Genomic DNA, 19,871 nt, shown 5'->3' with positions numbered 1-19,871 from the left:
CATGGACCGCTACTTGGTTAAAACCAGAGAACCATCTAACAAAGTGAACCAATCCAATGCTAAGCTAATTCACCAACACACAGACTGGGCTAAGAGCTAATGCTAACCACTACATATAAGGAATAGACCAAGTAAAAAGAACACGTCTTACTGTCATAAAGCCACAAAGAGCCACCGATTTGTTTATGGTCAGATTTAACACTTGTATGGAAGAATAAAAGCCAAACATGTCACACATTTTGTGATATAAATGTTAGCATAACTACTAATGTCACTATTCACTTTTTTTTTATTATATTTCACATGTTCACAGACAAAGCTGGTCCCATTAGACTAATGTAACTATTGATTTTATTCCACCAAAATATACTGAATGATTAAATCATCAGCTTGGTCTGGTTTATGTATAGGAAATCAGAATTATTTATCAATCATAACTTTATGTAACTCATTATCAGATAAATGAAACAAGAATAAAGTTATTTGTGCTTTTCAAGTCCTTTTTTTTTTAGAAAATAACTTCATTTCAAGTGAGGAAATAAATGAATTGCATGCAATAACACTAATAGATGTTTGTAAGGAACCTGTTTACACTTTAAGTTGGGAATTGTTTTATTTATTTATAGTTTTTTATTTATCGTGATGTTTATCGTTATCGTGGTAAATACCAGAAATTATCGGGATTTTTTTTTTTTTTTTAATAGTCCATATCGCCCATCCCTAATATCGTATAATAGCAGTAATATAAAACAGACACAGTCTCGTGATTTTGGTCACAATCACAGACCATTACATGTAAATGGTCAACACCTTAGACAATTGCGAGAGAATGTTGCATTCAAAACCTACTTATTTACTAAAGCGTACACCACATAATTGTGATAATCAAAGCGGACAAGCATCCCCTCTGTAGAGATGGCAAACCTTGTCTGTAGTGGTAGCATTTGAGCATGGAGGATGGCCGCATGACGTTTAATATTCACCTAATCACTAGGAACGAGTGTATTATAGTGTATAATGTTTTTCCTGCAGTCTGTGCCTTCTCCTCGCCCTCCGCTCTCTTTTCTGTTTCAGGTGTCTTGATGCTGGAGCTGGCATTTCCTCATTAATGGTGCCTTGATGCCAGATCTTCCTTCTGTTCACTAAACTCCAACTGGTCGAGGCAGATGACTGCCACCTCTGAACCTAGTTCTGCCGGAGATTTCATCCTGTTATAAAAACAAAATAAGAAAGTGTTTTCTTCCCACTGTTACTAAATGCTTGTTCATGTGGATCTTGTTGGTCTTTTTCCTTACTATGAATTTTATACTGTTAAATGCTTTGAGATGACTGTTGTATTTTGCGCAATATAAATAAAGTTGCATGGAATTGAATTGAATTAACCCCCCTCCCCTCGCGATTCTCGCAGTGGTTTGGTCCAATCTGTTTCTTCTTACTGATAGAGCTATTAGGAGCACGATTAAATAAGTGTATTCAACTCAGAGCAGTGAAAAGGTTATTTATCCTCCATTTTTACAAGCACACAAAGCTTGAAGTTAAACTTTAAATCCATTGTACAAAGTCTGCCAGCATTTTTTATACAAACACAACAAGCTGGTTAAGCTAATTAACAGGGTTTTTGTAACAGACAAATCCTCAAATATTCTACTATTTTACATTTCTCTAGTGAGATATTATGGTCCATATTTATAATTTCATTACTGTAGGCTATTATTACTTTCAGTTTGATGTTCTATTCTAGATGTATTGATTAAACCCTTTCATGCATGAATATATGGAAGGGACCCATTTTTCATGGAGTTACGGAGACGTCCAATTTAAGTGGATATCATGCGCTTGAGTCTTGTAACAAAGAAACAAAACAAATTACAGAAATTGAGACATTGTGTGAAAACTATGACGGGAAAACATTTCTGATGCTGCTAATCTGATGTCTTCTCACTTTTTAATATATAACATTTTTCAAAGTAATGCAAAAATGTTGGCTCCCAACCAATGAACTGTACATTCTTGATCGTGGATATCTAATGTATGACACAGATCTGTTATATTTTTCAGCCCTGTGTGGGGCATCTTTTGGTTATATCTTTTCAGTCAGTAATTTAGTTAGTGCGTTTGTGCTGTTGAGTGATCAGACTCTCTCCTGTTTCCACTAAGGTGCGCTGCATTTCCAATCTTTTTCGGACATCCAGACGACTACATTACATTTAAAATCAATGTAAATGGCGCATCATCAAGCAACCTTAACTGTCTGTAGAGCAGACACATTCTATTCATATTATTCCCCGGTTGTCACTGAAACAATGAAGTGATGAAGCAACCAAAAAGTACGACAATGTTCAAGCAACTTATCACGGGCGATTTAAGCGGCTTTAAGTGGCATTCTGAACACACCTTTATAACTCATATTCCACTAACACCTGCTAATTCCACCCATCAGGGTGAAATAACTACTCTCTTCCAGCTCGTTACCATGGTAGTTTGTGTTATCTTTGCTCCATTTATGATGGCTTTTTATTGCGCTCATGCACGTAAGTAAACCAATGTTGACATACTCAGAGTTGATTGATCCAGTTCATACCAGCTGTAATGGAATCGGATACTAAGAATTTCCCATCACAGGATATGTTGACGCAGAGTTTATGAATAGATTCAGAGGTTGTTGATCCACCTTTCTGGAATACACCTCTGTTGATTGATCCTGGTCCAACTCTCAACATTTTAGTTAGACTAAAAGACTTTACACCAAACGTGACTGAAATGACTAGATTACAGTGTAATGAAAAGTGTATAAAGTGAAGTTGTAAGTCGTGTTTGGTGTGAACACACCTAAGTATTTAAATTTGACATATTTTGCTGTAAAATGTCAGAGTGACTGTCCTCTAGGGGTTGAAACCCGGCTATTACAATTGATGTTTGCTATTGGCTGAGAACAAAATCACGTGACATTTTGGGTCCATCTTGCGTCACAAACAAGCGGGGGGAGCAAGGGCTCCCAAAGCTTTCAGCCAGCGACACTCAATATATATTCTTTTGAGCGGGCGCTTTGGAGACATTGAACCCACCTCCCTGCTGGGTACTTTGGGGTGATGGCCAGAGCGAGACCGCCGCGCTGAGTGCGGTTTCTTTTCCGAGCGACGGACGGACGGCACATCGGGCTGTGGCCCCCGGTGAGCTTGTCGCTTGATGTGGGAGGCCAAGTGTGGAGGGGCGTGGACTGGCCCCGGGGCCAAAGCAGTCTGTAGGGGGAAAAAGGGTGAGACCCGTACCCCACCGGTTACACTCCGATCACGCTGATAAGACTCTTGAGTTTTTTCAGGAAAAATGAGCCAAAATATTTCCAACAATCATCCCTCTTTGTGAATTCTACTTCAGTAAACCAGCGAGCACTGTTAGCATCATATGATATAAGGTAGCAAAATGTACATAAGCAATAAACAAACTGTCTGTATTGCGTCATCAAATTGTATTTTTGCAGCACTTGTTTCCTCCAGCACGACAGAGACCATGTTTAATGCTGCAGGCAGTATCAGCTCCTCTGCTGTGATGTGGGCTTTTTTTACACTGAGCAATCTGATATGCTGGTTAATTTGAATTTATTATTATTTATGAAGTTTATTTATTTTTCAGTATCAAATAGTTCAAGTCGGTCAAAATTACATGCTGCACTTGTATTTACTCATTTGTTTTATCATCATTATACTGTTTCTGGTTTGTTTGCTTTTTGCACAATAAACCAAGATAAATTCCTTGTATTGTTTTTAAACTGTACTTGGCGATTAACACTGATTCTGAAAATGTTTATAGTTTAAATACTTATTTTTTTTTTTTAATTTCAGGCAAATTGATGGACATCAAATATTTTCTGTTACAGACTAAAAAATGATGTTAAAGTTATTATTTGATGTAAGTTGAGCTATATTTCTTTATTTTTTTGTTTTCTTTAATGTTAATAAGGATTGACAAATGATACTATTTATAATCGCGGCGTAGAGTGGAGGGGCGCAACAGAAAATAATTGAGAAGCACTGGGTTAGTCGTTAGTTACTGAGTGGAAGTATGTACAATAAGGTCCTGTTATAAAGGAACAGCGAGGCTGCCATAATAGTATTGCAAGATTGTTGTTGACACAAGGCTTTTTAGAATGTTTGTTTACACAATCACTAAATGTTTCTTTTGGATACTTTTTTTTTTATAACTGCTTTAATGTGGTTATTCTTAAAGTATCATGTAAAGTATACTCATCATGTAATAAATATTTATTATTTCACTGTTTTTTGGGTCATTTCTTATCTCTGTCCTCCAGGTGTATACCACAGTAGTCGAGTTCTCTCCAGATGGATTTACACAAGCTGCATTTCTTGATGTATATTTGTAAAAGGACATCTTGTATGTATTGTTTTAATTGCAAATCAATGTAGCATTTATAAAATATAATACAATATTTGAAGATGTTGCTTGTTTAAACATGTAATAATTTAAATTATTTTATTAGTAATATTCACATTATAAAAGTAGAAAAATAGCTCATATTGCCATTCTGTACGCTCATATTGATTTGACAAATCACACTCGTTTGAACACTGCGCATGCACACGTCAGTAGCTCTGCAATTGGTTTAAAAGTGTGGAGAAAATGTAAGAAGCCATATGATTGGCTGAAAGCAAACACACCTGACTGGCTGATGAATCTGTCAATCTGTTTTATCAGCCAATGGTGACGTTCGTTGACCCACGATGTCAGGACAGTCTCAAAATTCACCACAGATTTCTCTCACAAACGCACAGAAATTTCACAGCACAGAAACAGTTTGTAAATGCACATTCAGCAGTTTGCATTATCTGTGGATTTATATTACAAGTTTGCATAAAATATATGTTTGCGAAACAGATCGTGTGCATTTGTGAATCTGAAATACAACTACGAAACAAAGCATGTGCATTCGTGAAAAACCCTGCAAGAGTTCATTCATTATGATACTGTTCTGATTCCATAAGGGCTTGACTCACAATCACAATAGCCACTTAAATAACCATGTGTTTTACTTTAACAATAACAAGAGTGTGTGGATCGCAAAAGAAATTTGCTATAATGATTAGCTGTGGCATAGTCTGCGTCTACAGACACGCCCACTCATGCATCTGCATTAAGAACCTAAAACAACTTCACAACTCTGAAATTGACTTTTCAGAGGACTAAAACTCTGGAAAACAGGCAAGTTTTGGAAAATAAACCTGAAATACTATGTTGTTGGGGTTCTGAGAACAAATGGAGATGGGTGAAAATTAGCATAATACTGGACCTTTAAATAATCTAAAACCCATATCTTATTATATGCAAGTCCCACTATCAAATTATAACTGACATAAAACAGACACTGTCGTTCAAGAAAAAGGAATCAGAGACATTTTTTGCCACGTTATGTTTTATTGAACATATTTCATTCACCAATGAATGCTTTGTGCGGTTGTACATTTATATGCTTATGTTTTAGGCCTTTATCTTGAATAAATGTAACAATTTCATAAAATCGTACTTATTTTGAAATAACGTTGATTTGTGAGTGGAAGGTGAGTATGAGAAACCATTCTCAATGTGACATTCTTTTAGTTTCACCTTTGTTACTCATAGCCTGTGTTTGAAGTACTTCATAAAATGAATGCAACTGTAGGTTTAAAATAAATCAATTGGATCACTTGTGCTACCACATGGTGTGGTGAAAAGCTGAAACGTTAAAGCTTCCATTAATGACATGATATCTGGTGTTCAAAGACTCAAAGTCCCGTGGCCAAAAGATGTACTTTTAAGGTGTATGTGAGCACAATCACAGCCCAGTCTCCTCATTAAGGGCTCTATTCTCCCATGCACACAAGTCAGAAAAGCTGCGCAGTGGCGCTGTTTTTGGCAGCACACTATTCTCCCCCATCCTATACTTAAGTCAGTCAATGCGCGCCTCCATCCCACTCTGGGTGGAGCGACCCTGAAATATGGGCGTTTCTATTGAAATCTGGCTTTACATGCATTCTCCCGTCTGCTTAAATTCTTTTCCTCTTACGTGCTTCTGAACCTGGAATAAGTGCAGCGCCCCGATAAGGTGAAACATGATATTGCACAAGAAGTATGGACTTAGTTAAAATTTAGGCCACACATACTCATAATATTACGGAAGAGGCTCCCGGAAAGAATCTATCCAAACTGATACTGTCACAGGGGTGGTTTAATCCACTACAAGAGTAAATAATTGAAACATTGATGACAGACGATGACAAAACGCGTGCTGATCCTTTCTGAATGCAGGAATGTAAAAAGTTAATAAAATCCAGCTTTCCACGCAAACGTTAATCTGGCGCTGAGGGGAAAAATAGATTTTAACTGTGGCTCAGACAAAAAATGTGTCCGATCTTCACCCAGCAGTAATCTGATCAAATCAACCTGTTACATTGTTTATCAATGAAGGCATTTCAAATTAAAAGTGCGCTTTTCATTTTCACGGATTTCAATGACATTTACAAGTGTTCGGAAAACTCCATGTTCCGTGATTTCTTGACAGCCCAAAAATAATGATATCATGGCCCCGTCTGCCTCCTTTGCGTCAGACTGCCTTCTTTGACAGACTACGTGCGGTGGGCGTGTTGGGAGACTGGACCAGAGAATACACGCAGGAGCAAGGCATTCAACTGCACGCACGTAAAAAAACGCTTCAGTCCAGACAGTAAAATAGGGCCCTAAATGAATTGTGCACTTTATGTAAAATCTAACTTTGCTTCAAGGTTCTGCTGTCAGGACACGTTCTACAAATAACCTGCACAGACATATGAGAACAGTGAAATTAAGTAGATATTTTGCCTGCTTTTGATTATTTATTGAGAACTGGACCTTCTGATCTTTACTCAAATAATAATAATTTATTATTATGTAATTCAGGGTTATTGTTTGCATTACGTTGGTGTTTACATCTCCAACAAATCTCTCACTCCAACAAGGTTAAAAAAGAAAGAAAGAAGCCAAAATATATATATACATATTTTGTTTGAAAGCTTCATATTCTGTGAGGCTTTGAACAGATGTCCTACTTATATCAATATTGTGTAGACATTCTCCTCTATTATGGTCCTTTCGTAATGTGGTTACAGGAAAGTATATAAAAGTGAGCATCAAGCAACAATCCAAGATGCTTCCCTGAGGACCAGATAAAAAATGTGCACCACCGATTATTTATTTCATGTTAAAGTGAGTTTTGTTTTTTGTGTTGCCTGCTTGTTTGTGCAGCTCTGAAACCCTAAAAAGTTCCCTTAAGGGTCAATAAAGCCTCTTTACTAATCATCTGTGCTCCAGCACCAGTGCATGCAGAAATAAGAGATTTATATTTTTCACATAATCTCACCAAATGCTGTTGATAGCCTAGCGAAAAAGGTTCACATCAGCTGAACAAACACTCTCCTCATAGACAGAGGTGTGCTAGGACATAGATGAAGACTGCAGTCTCAGGTCAACTCAGACAAAAGGCGTCTCCGCCCTGAGAAGAGCCTCATTAACTGGGCTCCAGCAGGCCTGATAGAACCCACGCAGACTGCTTTATGAATAACACTCGACTGTCGAGCCCCTTCCTCGGAGCCTTATGAGCAGACGCTGCCAGGCTGCTCTGCAGACAGCATTTAATCTTCAACTGTAAAAGCATTTTACTACAGTCAGGGTTGTTAAAATGTTAAATGGACTATGCTGAAAAAAACAGCAAGGCATGGTTTTTGATAAGTTATATGCTATATGTTATATTACCATACAACAGTTTTATATATAATGTTACAGGTATATGGTTATAGCAGTTTCATGAAGGTAAACAGACCCACTTCAGACCAGCTTATATCAACCACATCTTTATTTCTAATCCCAGTGGAGCTCTTATCCACTCAAACAGCCAGTATTCCTTTAAAGCCTTGACTCGTAGTGAAATTAATTAGAACAAGCGCCAAAGAAATGAAGAAAATCCGTTGGAATATTAATGTAAAGACGTTCACACCTTCCTCTCTGTGCTCATCTGCTCCTCCACAACCCTGAGAAAGTAGAGACACAAACACATTTTACTCCCAAAAAACATTAAACTATTCCTAATAGAGCTGTCTCGATCCGATATTGATATCGGTCCGATATCAGCCAGAAAACAAATTTTATCGGACTGCATCTAAAATCTCCGATATATATTATATTTATTCAATTGTAGAATACTGTAGATTTAATGTTGAAGGTTAAAATGTATGTAACCAATTGGTTAATAATAAATGGGTCGGTTTTTCTCATACCGACTGTTGTTGACAACTGTTCTTTGTTTGAGTAACATCACTTGATCAAGCCTTTTCTAACATTCCACACTACAAAATAAGTAATAAAAGTATGTATGATTCATGCTGATATCGTATCGATATCGGCCAAATACTCAAGGTGGTAATATCGATATTGTATCAAAAGTGAAAAAGTTGTATCGGGACATCCCTAAATTCCAAGAATACATTATTATTCAGTTTAGTTTGCGTGGCATTACCATTGTAAATATAAGAGTTCCTTTTCAAAAGCAGATCACTGTCTTTATAAATTTGAGTGAAAAATTTGTAAAATCGAAGTCAATTGGCTTTTGAGAGGCGATATCCTCTCCTTTGATTTGATTTGATCACCCATGATCACGCACCTTCCCTCCTCTGAACCTCTTCAGCCCGTGCAACCATTTTCCTCCTTTAAAATTCCCCCCGTCAGAAATTTCAAACCTTCATCAATCCAAACCCTCTTCATGTCAGCTTGATCCCATCCCCACAGTCCTGGTCAAGTCCTGCCTCCCTTCTCTGCTTCCCTTCATATCAGCCATCATGCACTCCTCCCTGTCCAATGGAATCATCTCCTCTCTCTTTAAATCCGCAGTCATCACCCTCATTCTGGAGAAAACCTGGTTCAGACCCCAATGACTTACTTCAATAACCTCCGCCCCATTTCCCACCTTCTCTTCATTTCAAAACTCTTCGAAAAAATTGTCGCCTCTCAACTTCACTCCCACCTCACCTAAAACAGCCCCTATGAAAAATTCCAATCTAGTTTCCACCCCTCCACAGCCCTGAAACTCACTATTACAAACGTCAGCCAGTTTGTAATAGTAGCATAACAGCATAAAGTTGCCAAATCACCACTTTGGATTTGTTCAGAAGCGATCGTGTCCGTGGGAGCTCACGGTAAGAAGAGCGGACAAAGCGGTTTATCAGTATGGTTTCAGTAAAAAGTGACCATAAAAAGCTGTAAATTAACTGATATGTAAACGTGGGGCAGTGAGGAAGAGACTTCATGTAGTAAACGAAACTTGTCAGTTGAAACACGGACATTTCAGTGAAACCTAACTTGGCCGAGTTGTCTGAAGGGCACGCTCATCAGCCAATAGAGTGTAGCCTATGTTAGGCTGCGACATTTGTGTGGATTTTTCTTAGAAAATAGCTAAATTATTGTAATGCGGCCAATAAAACAGTGAGCTTTATAGCCTGGAAATTACGGTACGTGGAATGGTCATATCATGCAGCACAGTAATTCACTGACAAAAAAAAAAAGCACATTTCTACTTACATGCGGGAGTCTCTCAGGGAGGGAGGGGGGTCACAGCCTACATATGCTCCATTGTCAAACCCATAACGTAACAGCGCCCCAAAACATGGATCCTGCAAAGAAACACAGACAGTCTACAATGTACAGAAAAGTTTAAGATTACATAGTACTTTGGTCATGTGATCCAGTATATGTTTGGGCCACCAGTTTTCTCATCCACCTGAATGAGAATGTGTGGGTTTCCCACAATTATAAGCAGAGCCTTGGAACGAGTGATGGCCACGTTGAAGCGCTTCGGGTTTGACAGAAAGCCGAGAACAGTCTGCGAGTCTTCATTGTGAGTCGAGTTGCTGGAGCGCACCTGTTTTAGAAAACACCATTTAACACATTAGCACAAAGGTGCAGATGACAGAAAACCAAATATTCTGTTGAAATAAAGAAAATATAAACACCAATGCGCTCCTTTGGAGTGTGTGTGGTCTGATAACAGAGCCACGCATAACAAGCCCTTCACTGAGTACGTGCTAACATTGAGGGCAGCAGTAAAAAGGAAAAATGTGCCGAGCAGAGTGATAGAGCGTACACGCTCATCAGAATCAACATTGAGGGGCCAGAACTGATGGACTATGATGTTCAGCTGTGCTTCTCCCAGGGCAGGGGTCTGCAACCTGCGGCTCTGGGGCTTAATGTGGCCCTTTGACTCTTTTGCAATGCTCCCTATAGCTTTAAAAAAAACTATTGAATTGACTTATTTTTTAGGCTATTAATGCTAAAATCAAGATAAAAACAATTTGTTAACCTAAAATAAATCACGTTGTGCAATGACTCAGCACCTTCCTACTTTACCTCCTGCAACATCTACAGACCATCAACTTTCCCTGCACCTGTGGCTAACCTTAAGTTTTAAATCCCTGGTAAGATAACTAAACCAATAAAAAACACTATTCTGGAAGAAAATAGAGATTTTAATTGTATGGGAACAGATTTATTTAACCACCAATGTACCGGTTAAATATGCAAGATTTATGTGTGGCAAGAAATGATCACACGATCATGTGTACTTTTGTAGGCTTTCAAATACATTAACTAAACTTTTTTATATAACATTGTGCTCATGTAAACTGAGATGTGTAAGAATTTGAAGATGAAAGATACTGTTTTATTTCTTGATGTCAATTTTTTAAATTTTATTTTAAACTGTTTTTAAGTTTTCATTAACATGATCAATATAAATCAAACATTATTCTATATAATTTACACCAAATTGTCTTCATTGAGAATGTATTTTTTTTTGGCTCCAGGAGGACTTTAATCCAGGTGAGATGAGGTTAAATGGTTTCTTGTAGAGTAAATGTTGCAGACCCCTGACCAGGGGAAGAGGGTTAGGAGACCCCACTATAAGAGCTGGACCCTCTGAATTTAATTCCATGGGGTGAAACAATGCAGATGCTAAGTTGGTTATGGTACTGTTAAGTTAATTCAAGTACAGCATTTCTGCAAAATAAAAAAACAGAATACATGTAACCTGTTGTTCCCTTTCAGTCGACTCACTCGGTACAACACAGTATGGGATATCACGCCCCCGCGTGGCCCACTAAAGAAAACCTCTAATCACGCCTTTAAGGCAGATGATCTGTGACGACATAAGTGAGGCTCTGCCTGCCTCATAAATACACTGTCATCACAGTCATCCTTCAGTTCTTACGCTCTTCACCTCGCTAAGAACACCTCTACTGATTGGAGCTAACAAGCTGCTGCTTGGCTACTGCCTACTTAGAAAATGGTAGCTGGTAAAAGGACTTGTTTTTTAATAGCGCTTTATGCCCACACTGAAGCAGTCCCAAAGCGCTTTACATATCAGCTCATTCACCCAATCACTCTCACATTCACACACCAATGGGACAGGACTGCCATGCAAGGCGCTAGTCGACCACTGGGAGCAACTTAGGGTTCAGTGTCTTGCCCAAGAACACTTGGACACATAGTCAGGTACTGGGATCGAACCCCCAACCTCTCGATCAGAAGGCTACCCTCTACCACCTGAGCCACGGTTGCCCCAGAATTAGTTTAACTGCCCCTGTTGGTGCTACCAGCTGCTGCTGCCGCCCGCGGAGCGCTAATTCTATTAACAAGCTTCAGTGTTTCAAAATGAGCACGAAGGCTAAAGCAAAGAAGAAGTCTTCTGTTCGCCCCTGTCCTTAGGGGTGAGGCTTCTCCTTGCACGATAAGGACCAGCACAAAGCATGTACCGTCTGCCTGGGGATAGTCCACGCCAGGAGAGCGTTGACACAGCCGGAGTCCTGTACGTTTGCCGCCAGCTTCAGCATTCAACCCCGGAAAGGCGGATCACTTTCGTGGAGAAGGTTCTGGAGAAAGCTGCAGTCGCACGGCACGACCCTCTCCTATCCGAGGCTCGGGACCCGGCTTCGTCTGTGTCTGATAATGAACCTGTGGTCAAAGTCCCCGCTACTAGCTGGGCTGACCACATGGAGTACATGCACGGGTTGGCCGAGGTCGAGCCAGAGTTCTCTGAGGGTTCTAACCTGCCTACACGCCGACCGTGAGGACAATGACGTACTGGACATCGGTCTGGACATTCATGGTTTGTCGGAGGATGAGCTAGATGCGCTGTCGCCTGGGGAATGTGCCGCCGCTACTGCGCCGGTTAACCAGGACGACATCTCTCTGTGCCGCCGTGCAGCTGAGAGACTGGAAGTGGAGTGGCCCTCTCACCCAGTTAATAAACCGTCATGGTTTGTGGGGTTTTTTCTCAGTGAACACGAAAAACAGCTCGCTGACCCAGAGTCAGCAGTTTTTTTCCTCGGTCTGGAAATATGTTCTTTAACCTGCCAAGCGCGTCTGTCGGAGGGCAGGGTGAGCGCGTTTCTCCGCTGCCTCGCTCATTTTCAATTGGGATGCAAACTGCGTTTCCGATTGGTCTTGCAGCTGTAGGGCATTACGGCATCTATGATTGCTGTAGTGCCGCTCGGACTGTTAAAGACGCGCGCTTTTCAGCGCTGGTCTCGCTCACACCGGCTTTGTCGACAGCGTCACCTCCAGCGGATGTTGATAACTCCGTCTTGTATGATGGCTCTCCACTCTTGGAAGGATCCCGGGTTACTAAGCCAGGGCTCCCCGGCAGGGAGGGTGTGCTTTCGCAAAGTGGTAACCACAGCTGGCTCCCTGATGGGATGGGGGCTCTGTGCAACGGAGCAGCAGTGAGAGGACTCTGGACCTCAGTACAGAGCAGGCTTCACAGAGAGGTGGTTCATCCACGTCCGGAAATGTGGCAGCTACATGCCTACCTGTTGAAAGGTCAAATTTAATGGCTCAGGGTCTGTGTGGTGGCAACGATCCAGAGTGCTAGGGCATCATCCACTTGTGGCTTATATGCTTATAAATGGCGAGCATTCGAGCAATGGTGTCAGGACCGAGATGTACTCTCATTTCAGTGTTCAATTGTGGGGGTTTTGACTTTTCTTCATGAATTGTTTGATAAAGCGCTGTCCTTTTCCACTATTAAGGTTTATTTGGCGGCTATATCTGCCTGCCATGTTGGTTTCAATGGAGTGACACCGGGTACGCATCCGCTGGCCATGCGTTGTTTAAAGGGAATTCGCCGGCTGAGGCCTGTGGTGAAATCCATCATCCCCTCATGGGATTTAACTGTAGTGCGGGATGCTCTCTGTGGCCCCGCTTTTGAGCCTATGGAGTCAGCAGATATGAAATTTGTTTCATATAAGACTGCACTACTTCTCGCTTTGACCTCCACTAAGTGAGTGGGCGACCTTCATGCTTTGTCAGTGCATCCTTCTTGTACCCAGTTCACTTCAGATGGTTCCAAGGTCACATTACGCCCAAACATGGCATATGTGCCTAAGATCATCCCTTCAGCTCATAGCTCCATGATTTTTGAGCTAATGAGTTTTTGCCCTCCTCCTTTTGTATCTGGGGAGCAAAGGAGGTGTCCTGTACATGCTCTACGTGAATACATAAACTGCACTAGGAGTGCGCGTTCATGTGACCAGCTGTTTGTGTTTTGCTAATCCAGCTAAGGGTAAAGCCCTATCTAAACAGCGGCTTTCTCACTGGATTGTGGAGGCTATCTCCCTGGCCTACACCAGCAGGGGTCTTCAGTTACCTCAGGGTGTAAGCACATTTGACCAGGGGCATATGTACGTCGTGGGCTTTGTTTAGGGGGGTATCTTTAAGTGACATCTGTCGTGCTGCCAGTTGGTCATCACCACACACTTTTGTTCGGTTTTACCGTCCGGATGTAACGGCCCCTTCGGTGGCCCATTGGGCTCTTTCCACTGGGTCTAACATGCACTAGAGGTGCTGGAGGTTGGTTTCCGGTTCATAGCTGCTCTACATGTCCCATACTATATGTGTTGTACCGAGTGAATCGGCTGAAAGGGAACGAAATGTTATGTGTAACTTCTGTTCCCTGAAGAAGAAGAACGAGGTACAACACTTCTTTGCCCCGCTACACAGCTGGGCTCGGTGAAGAGCGGCTACTGAATTGAAGGATGACTGTGATGACAGCGTATTTATGAGGCAGGCAGAGCCTCACTTACGTCATCACAGATCATCTGCCTTAAATGCGTGATTAGAAGTTTTCTTCAGGTAATTGTAGCGAAAGAGTTAGCTGCTGCTAATGCCACCTTAACCTGGTCTGTTCCTTCAGGTGTACGGGTGGCTTGCGCAACTTTAATCTTCATTCTGCGAGCAGCGGATTTTTAAACATTTATGCATCGTTATCGAATCATCACGTGTTGGATCGCAATTAATCTAATAATCAATGTATTGGCACACTTCCAGGAAATATGTTTTATTTTGATGATCTTAAAGTTAAATTGAAATACTTTGACTAAAATGTCAAGACTTGAAAGAAAATCAACAACACTACTTCAGACACAAATACATTTGGTTTCAGCAGAAAAAAGAATTTTGGAATTACTTTAAGAATTTAAAATAATATTTCTAGATTGTGCAAGAAAAATATATATAGCAAGGTTATTAAGATGGTGCTTATTTGATTGCGACATCTCCTTAAACTAAATTAAACAATATTATATTTTCGGGGATAAAAAAAGTGATACATCTAAACTGGGAAAAGTTTGACTGAGCATCTTTATTCTTCTCCTTGGACTACTTTGTCTTCTCTTTGCACTGTGATGACTGATTCTGACAGCAGATAACAGCTTGAAGCTGCTTTTACATTGATATTTGAGGGCCGGAGGAACCAATGTTCTAAACTTATTAGCACAACATACTGGAAGCACCAGACGTATTATTACTTGCAGATTGTTGTAAACAGTCTGCTGGCTCTGAATGAAAAAGCTGACAGTTGCAATCTGACATTTCCTTGCCGTCTATTAAAGGTTACAAACTTTAACAGGGGTTATTCTAAAAGCTCAAGGCAGATTTTTTACATTTCTGATAAAAGCTTTAAAGCTGATATCCGGAATTTCTGAGAAATGTCTTGATGTCCCGAGCTGTTTAAGCTCCACTTCCTCCCCCTGCCTCTGCCAATCTACCAGAAGCCACGGGCATCGCAAAACATAAGGTCGTATCAGGTCACATTGATATAGGTCTATGGGTCAGGTAAGAGCCAAAATCATATTTATCTGTTTGTTGTTGTGACACGCGGCCTAGTTTCCGTGCACAGTTCCGCATTCACTTTGACAGACTTCGCTACAAGTCGAAGCCTATTGGCTGGGTGATCAAGGTGCTCGTTTCCATTTGGATAAGGGTATATAGGACGAAAGCGGGACTTATATACATTGATGTATATGAATGACCACCATCAGTAGATCATAGTAAAAGACCAACGTATTTTCTTGCACTTCAAAAGAATGATACATAAACAGATTTCTCAGAAACTCCATATATCAGCTTTAATAAAATCCATACAACATGCAGTGCAAATAGGAGCAATTCTTTGTTAAAAAAAAAAAGATAAAATTGATTATTTAGAAAAATTCACAACCTGTCAGAAATTTGTATGAAAACATAGGTACGTGATTTTTGATTGGGTCTTCTCTGCTGACCGAAACTCTTACAACACTGAAGGTCCACAACTAAAAAGTAGTGACCTTTGTATCAAAATTATTGACACATTTTCCATCTCTGTTAAGCTATACCTCATTACATATGTTTGCCCTATTTTGTCTTACTGTGGACAGGATAATGACGAGGAACTCTTGGCCCTGAAACTCCTCCACTGAGCCAACTTTAATGTCTGACAGCCCCACTTTGCCCAGAAGCACTCGGATCTTCTCACACTGCAGAATAAAAATGCGGTTATTTTGAAAACAGAAAAATTATAGAAATGTCAAAATTAAAAAAGTAAAAGAGAGCATTGATCAACAATTTAAAACCAGAAACAAGCTTACTTGTTCAAAAATGAGCAGGAAAAGCATTTGCTTTATAAATCCTTCACCAAATTACAAAAGTATTAAGACCAACTCAGACAACAAAACAAACCAATTTAGTGTTTACATTCACTAACAAAACAATATGTCCTGATAATTTCACAATTCTTATACTTTATCTTAAAGGTCCCATATCATGCTATTTTTCACCCATCTAAATTTGTTCTAAGAACCCCAAAAACAAAGTATTTGGGGTTTATTTTCCCAAACTCGCCTGTTTTCGAGAGTTTTAGCCTCTGAAAAGTCACTTTCTGAGCAAATCTACACAAACAGCCTGATTTGCGACCTACTTATGCATATTCATGAGTGGGCATGTCTATAGACGGAACACTGACTTCCTGCTCCCCGCACGGTGACGTAGGGCCAGAGGACGGCCCGCCCTCCTCCCAACCACTTAGCAGCAGAGCTCATGCTGCTTTATAAACACGAGACAGAGCGTGGGGGCTGGGCGTTCGCCGGTACATACATGGACTGTAGAAAAAGCAAAACATAGCACTGCGCGAAGGATGCTGAAATACTCACCTTCGTGGACGTGTCTGTTTACACATCAATTACGGCAGAGAGCTTCCTGGAGGCGCGGCTTCTCCAGCTCAGTGCTGCGTCAAATTCGTCATCAAAGTGGGAACGCGTCATCAAATTGGAGTGAGGTGTTTGGGCTCACCCTGCAGTAAGAAAGGAGCAAATCACCCTCTAACTAACGATTGAAGGAATTAATCAAAAAAACCCTTTGGGCATGTGTATGAAGCCCTAACAGCACTTTCATGATGTTTAAAAGACAGAAAAGTTGATTTAGCATAACATGGGCCCTTTAAATTGAGTAGGGATGCACTGAAATAAAAATTTGTGGCCTAAACCGAATAAAATAAACCAAATACCAAATTTTTTTAATAGTGCATAAATAGCCTAGAATAAATTTTAGACGTGTTTTTTAAAGACAGTAAATGTTTATTGAATATTCTGACATTTTTTTAAATATTCCAATAGCCTTTGCTTTAAAAAAAAAAAAAGCACAACAAAGTTTTTCATTTATAATAGGCCTTCAAACAAAACACAACATGCATTGTAAAAAAAAAAAAAAAAACTAAAGAGAATAAATGTGGATAAATCCACAACAAATGAATTGTTGTCCTTTTCGCACAAGTCTGCTTAGCTACAGTAGATAGGATAATAATGTAAACCTAGGGCCCTATACATTTTTTTTTCCAAATTCCGTTTTATTTTTTCCCAAATTTTGTGTTCTTTACTTTTTTTAGTTATTTTATTTATTTTTTTTAATCATTTTGTTCAAAGAAAATATTAGTTTTTAACAACAAAATAAATATTTGACAAAAGGAGAATGGGAGAGTACGGTTGTGTGTGAGATTCAAGTCGTGATTGTAGGTGCCTGTGACTGTAGTGACACATCACTGTGTGTATTACCATCTGTCTAATATCGTAATACTAATGTAGTGTCTGTGGGGCTGTGTGTAACAGTTGAGAGGATGGCGCTCTCTCACTGGCAGCACTGACCAGCTGCCTGACTGGGCATGTCTTACTGCTGCAGGAGAAACACCCATAATCAAAGCATTTTTCGAATTTCCACCCTCGTGTCAGGTCAGCAGAAAGCAGGGGTTTAGTTACTCTTTAATGTTATTTTCACTGCACTGTTTGTACTTACGCCAGAGGTCTCCAGTAAGTATGGATTAAGCCAAAAGTTACACTGTCAAGGAAAGCAAATATGAGACACACACGAACAAGCCCTCCTTGGAAAGTGCCAGAACATACCTATTTTTTTCTTATCTGTCAATAAATTATGATAAAAGTAATTACTTAATGGAACAACTTTTCACGACCTAATGCTTTTTGTTTATTGATTAACAATGTTATATTTCGTATCTGACCATTTCCCTCAAATTCAATCTAAAAAAAAGTTCAACAGAAACAACCATGTTCTCTTCCTCCATTGTCGATGCGGCCGTTCGCAGCTGTGGCCGTAAAGTCTCTGGTGCCTGTCGTGGCGGCAATCCCCGAACCCAATCGCAGAGGCAAAAACCCAAAATATATTTTATAGCTTCCACATCAGTATGAAATTGCCTTGTAAAGCAAATTTAAATAGAGAACAGTTACCAATTTCTCTAATGACCAAAAACATTACATTTTGTTACTTTGCCCAATATAACTAGTTTTGTCACCAGTTATAACGATCACTAGCAGTAGTCACAACTGATACACCAACAGACAATCTGTACTTCGTTGAGAGCTTCTTCCCTCTCCATGTCGTCACAATTTGGGACAACAAAAATTTGGAATTTATATTAAATACTTTCGTACAGAAGTCAGTGTCCGATTCATTAATTTGGTCCTCGATGTTTTTAAAACTAGAGATGTGATCAGCCAGAAGTGTCGAACTGAAGCATTTTTAGGTTTAGCTTACCTGTTTTTTGTAGGGAGCGATGATGCCGATGTCTGAAGCAGCCACAGGCTTGTAGAGCTTCTTTGCCAGTTGGCAGCAGTAGAGCATAACCTGAACAGCTTCCACAGGGTTAAACCAGGATGGGTTGTTTCCCTCCCTCATCTCTGTGCCCTACAGCAGAGAGCAATCTCTTGTTCATCACATACCGAAAGACCTCATTGTACAAAAAATTCAACATTAATAGAATACTCATGGGCCTCTATTACCCTAACACCATGAAAAAGAAGTGGGAAGCCTTTCTTTGGCAGGTTTTTCCAGTTGCAAAGAGACTCTGTCACATCTTTGGATGCTTGAAAGCAAAGCTCATCATGGTAAAAGAGCTTTGATGGCAGGGAGAGTAAGGCCTCGTGAGAGCGGTAATTGAAGATCAGCTTCGTTACCTGTAACACACATGTAGTGTTTATGTCAAAGCTCCTAAAACCGTGAATAATCAGCATTAGGGAGAATGTAGCAAGCATCTGATAGACAAGTGGAATATATTGGGGCAAAATACACCAGGTACCGTTAATTTCTTCTGATAGTTTGCATCATTTCCTTGTTGCGTCTTTTTACATCTTTCTGCCCTGTTCCAGCTGAGTTCTAGGGTCTATCGTGGCTTGAAAGCAGGCCTAATAACCCATTGCACTTACTAGCTTAGAGTTGTAGCCCCATTTCTGTCTGGAGTACAGTGTTGTGGCCATCAGTCTCTCCAGAAAGGACAGGCCAAGGCCGAATGCAGCAGCCAGCTTGGATTTGACAATGGGACCAAGCTGATGGGGGTCGCCTGCCAACACGATCTAAAGAAAAATCTGAACCGGTAAACTGGGACAAACTTTTAATTTAAAGCAGGAATAGTTGAACTAGTCACACATTTTATGAACAAGCATGCCAGAGTCCTGCTGAAGATGTATGGTTGAGATATAAGTCTACACTTTATCTCCATGGGTTATAATTCTGAGGAATTTGTTGCTCACCTGTCCATCTTTCTCTGACACAAGACTTATGGGAATCAGGGACTCTGGCTCGGTGGCCTGGCCAGCTTCATCCAAAAACACGTGAGTGAAATGTCCCACTCTGTGGAGAAACAGTTTCCACAGTTAGAGAGCTAAGATTCACACTTAAAAAAGAAAGAGGGTTAGATCTTCAGCTCACGGAAGTCCCATGTTATGAAAGAGTCCGGCACTGGAGCAGGTGCTGACCACAATCCTGTGGAAGGCAGCATGACGGATGTCCTCTCCTGCCCTCGAATAAGGCCTAAGCACCTCTGGAATGAACTATGGGAGAAAAAAACAGAACAAAGACACACAGAATACACACTTATTGGCCAGTTATATACGGAACACATTACGTGAAGACAACACATTTAATGTCTGCCCTCGATATAAAGCAAACATTCCCAGAGGAAGTAAAACATTTTATCACCTGGAAAG

The 19,871-nt window shown here is 40.3% G+C and overlaps 1 protein-coding gene across 2 annotated transcripts in view; it reads right to left on the bottom strand.

The window, feature by feature from the left end:
- Positions 1–7,926: 7,926 nt before the first annotated feature.
- The window catches only part of mov10l1 (Mov10 like RNA helicase 1), a 73,299-nt gene continuing 61,354 nt past the window's right edge, over positions 7,927–19,871 (bottom strand). The window contains exons 18-26 of one of the 2 annotated variants that reach the window (XM_028448238.1): positions 19,594–19,715; positions 19,416–19,515; positions 19,092–19,238; positions 18,669–18,842; positions 18,424–18,573; positions 15,753–15,860; positions 9,794–9,934; positions 9,595–9,686; positions 7,927–8,051 (exon numbers count right to left, since the gene is read on the bottom strand). In XM_028448238.1, coding sequence (XP_028304039.1) covers positions 8,012–8,051; positions 9,595–9,686; positions 9,794–9,934; positions 15,753–15,860; positions 18,424–18,573; positions 18,669–18,842; positions 19,092–19,238; positions 19,416–19,515; positions 19,594–19,715 — 1,074 coding nt within the window. In that variant the 3' untranslated portion in view covers positions 7,927–8,011. The remainder of the gene's footprint in view (positions 8,052–9,594; positions 9,687–9,793; positions 9,935–15,752; positions 15,861–18,423; positions 18,574–18,668; positions 18,843–19,091; positions 19,239–19,415; positions 19,516–19,593; positions 19,716–19,871) is intronic. The other variant, XM_028448239.1, reaches the window with a different exon arrangement.

This window comes from Gouania willdenowi, chromosome 6, assembly GCF_900634775.1.
Source record: "Gouania willdenowi chromosome 6, fGouWil2.1, whole genome shotgun sequence".
NCBI lineage: Eukaryota > Metazoa > Chordata > Actinopteri > Blenniiformes > Gobiesocidae > Gouania > Gouania willdenowi.
This window is presented reverse-complemented; position numbering and strand designations above follow the sequence as displayed.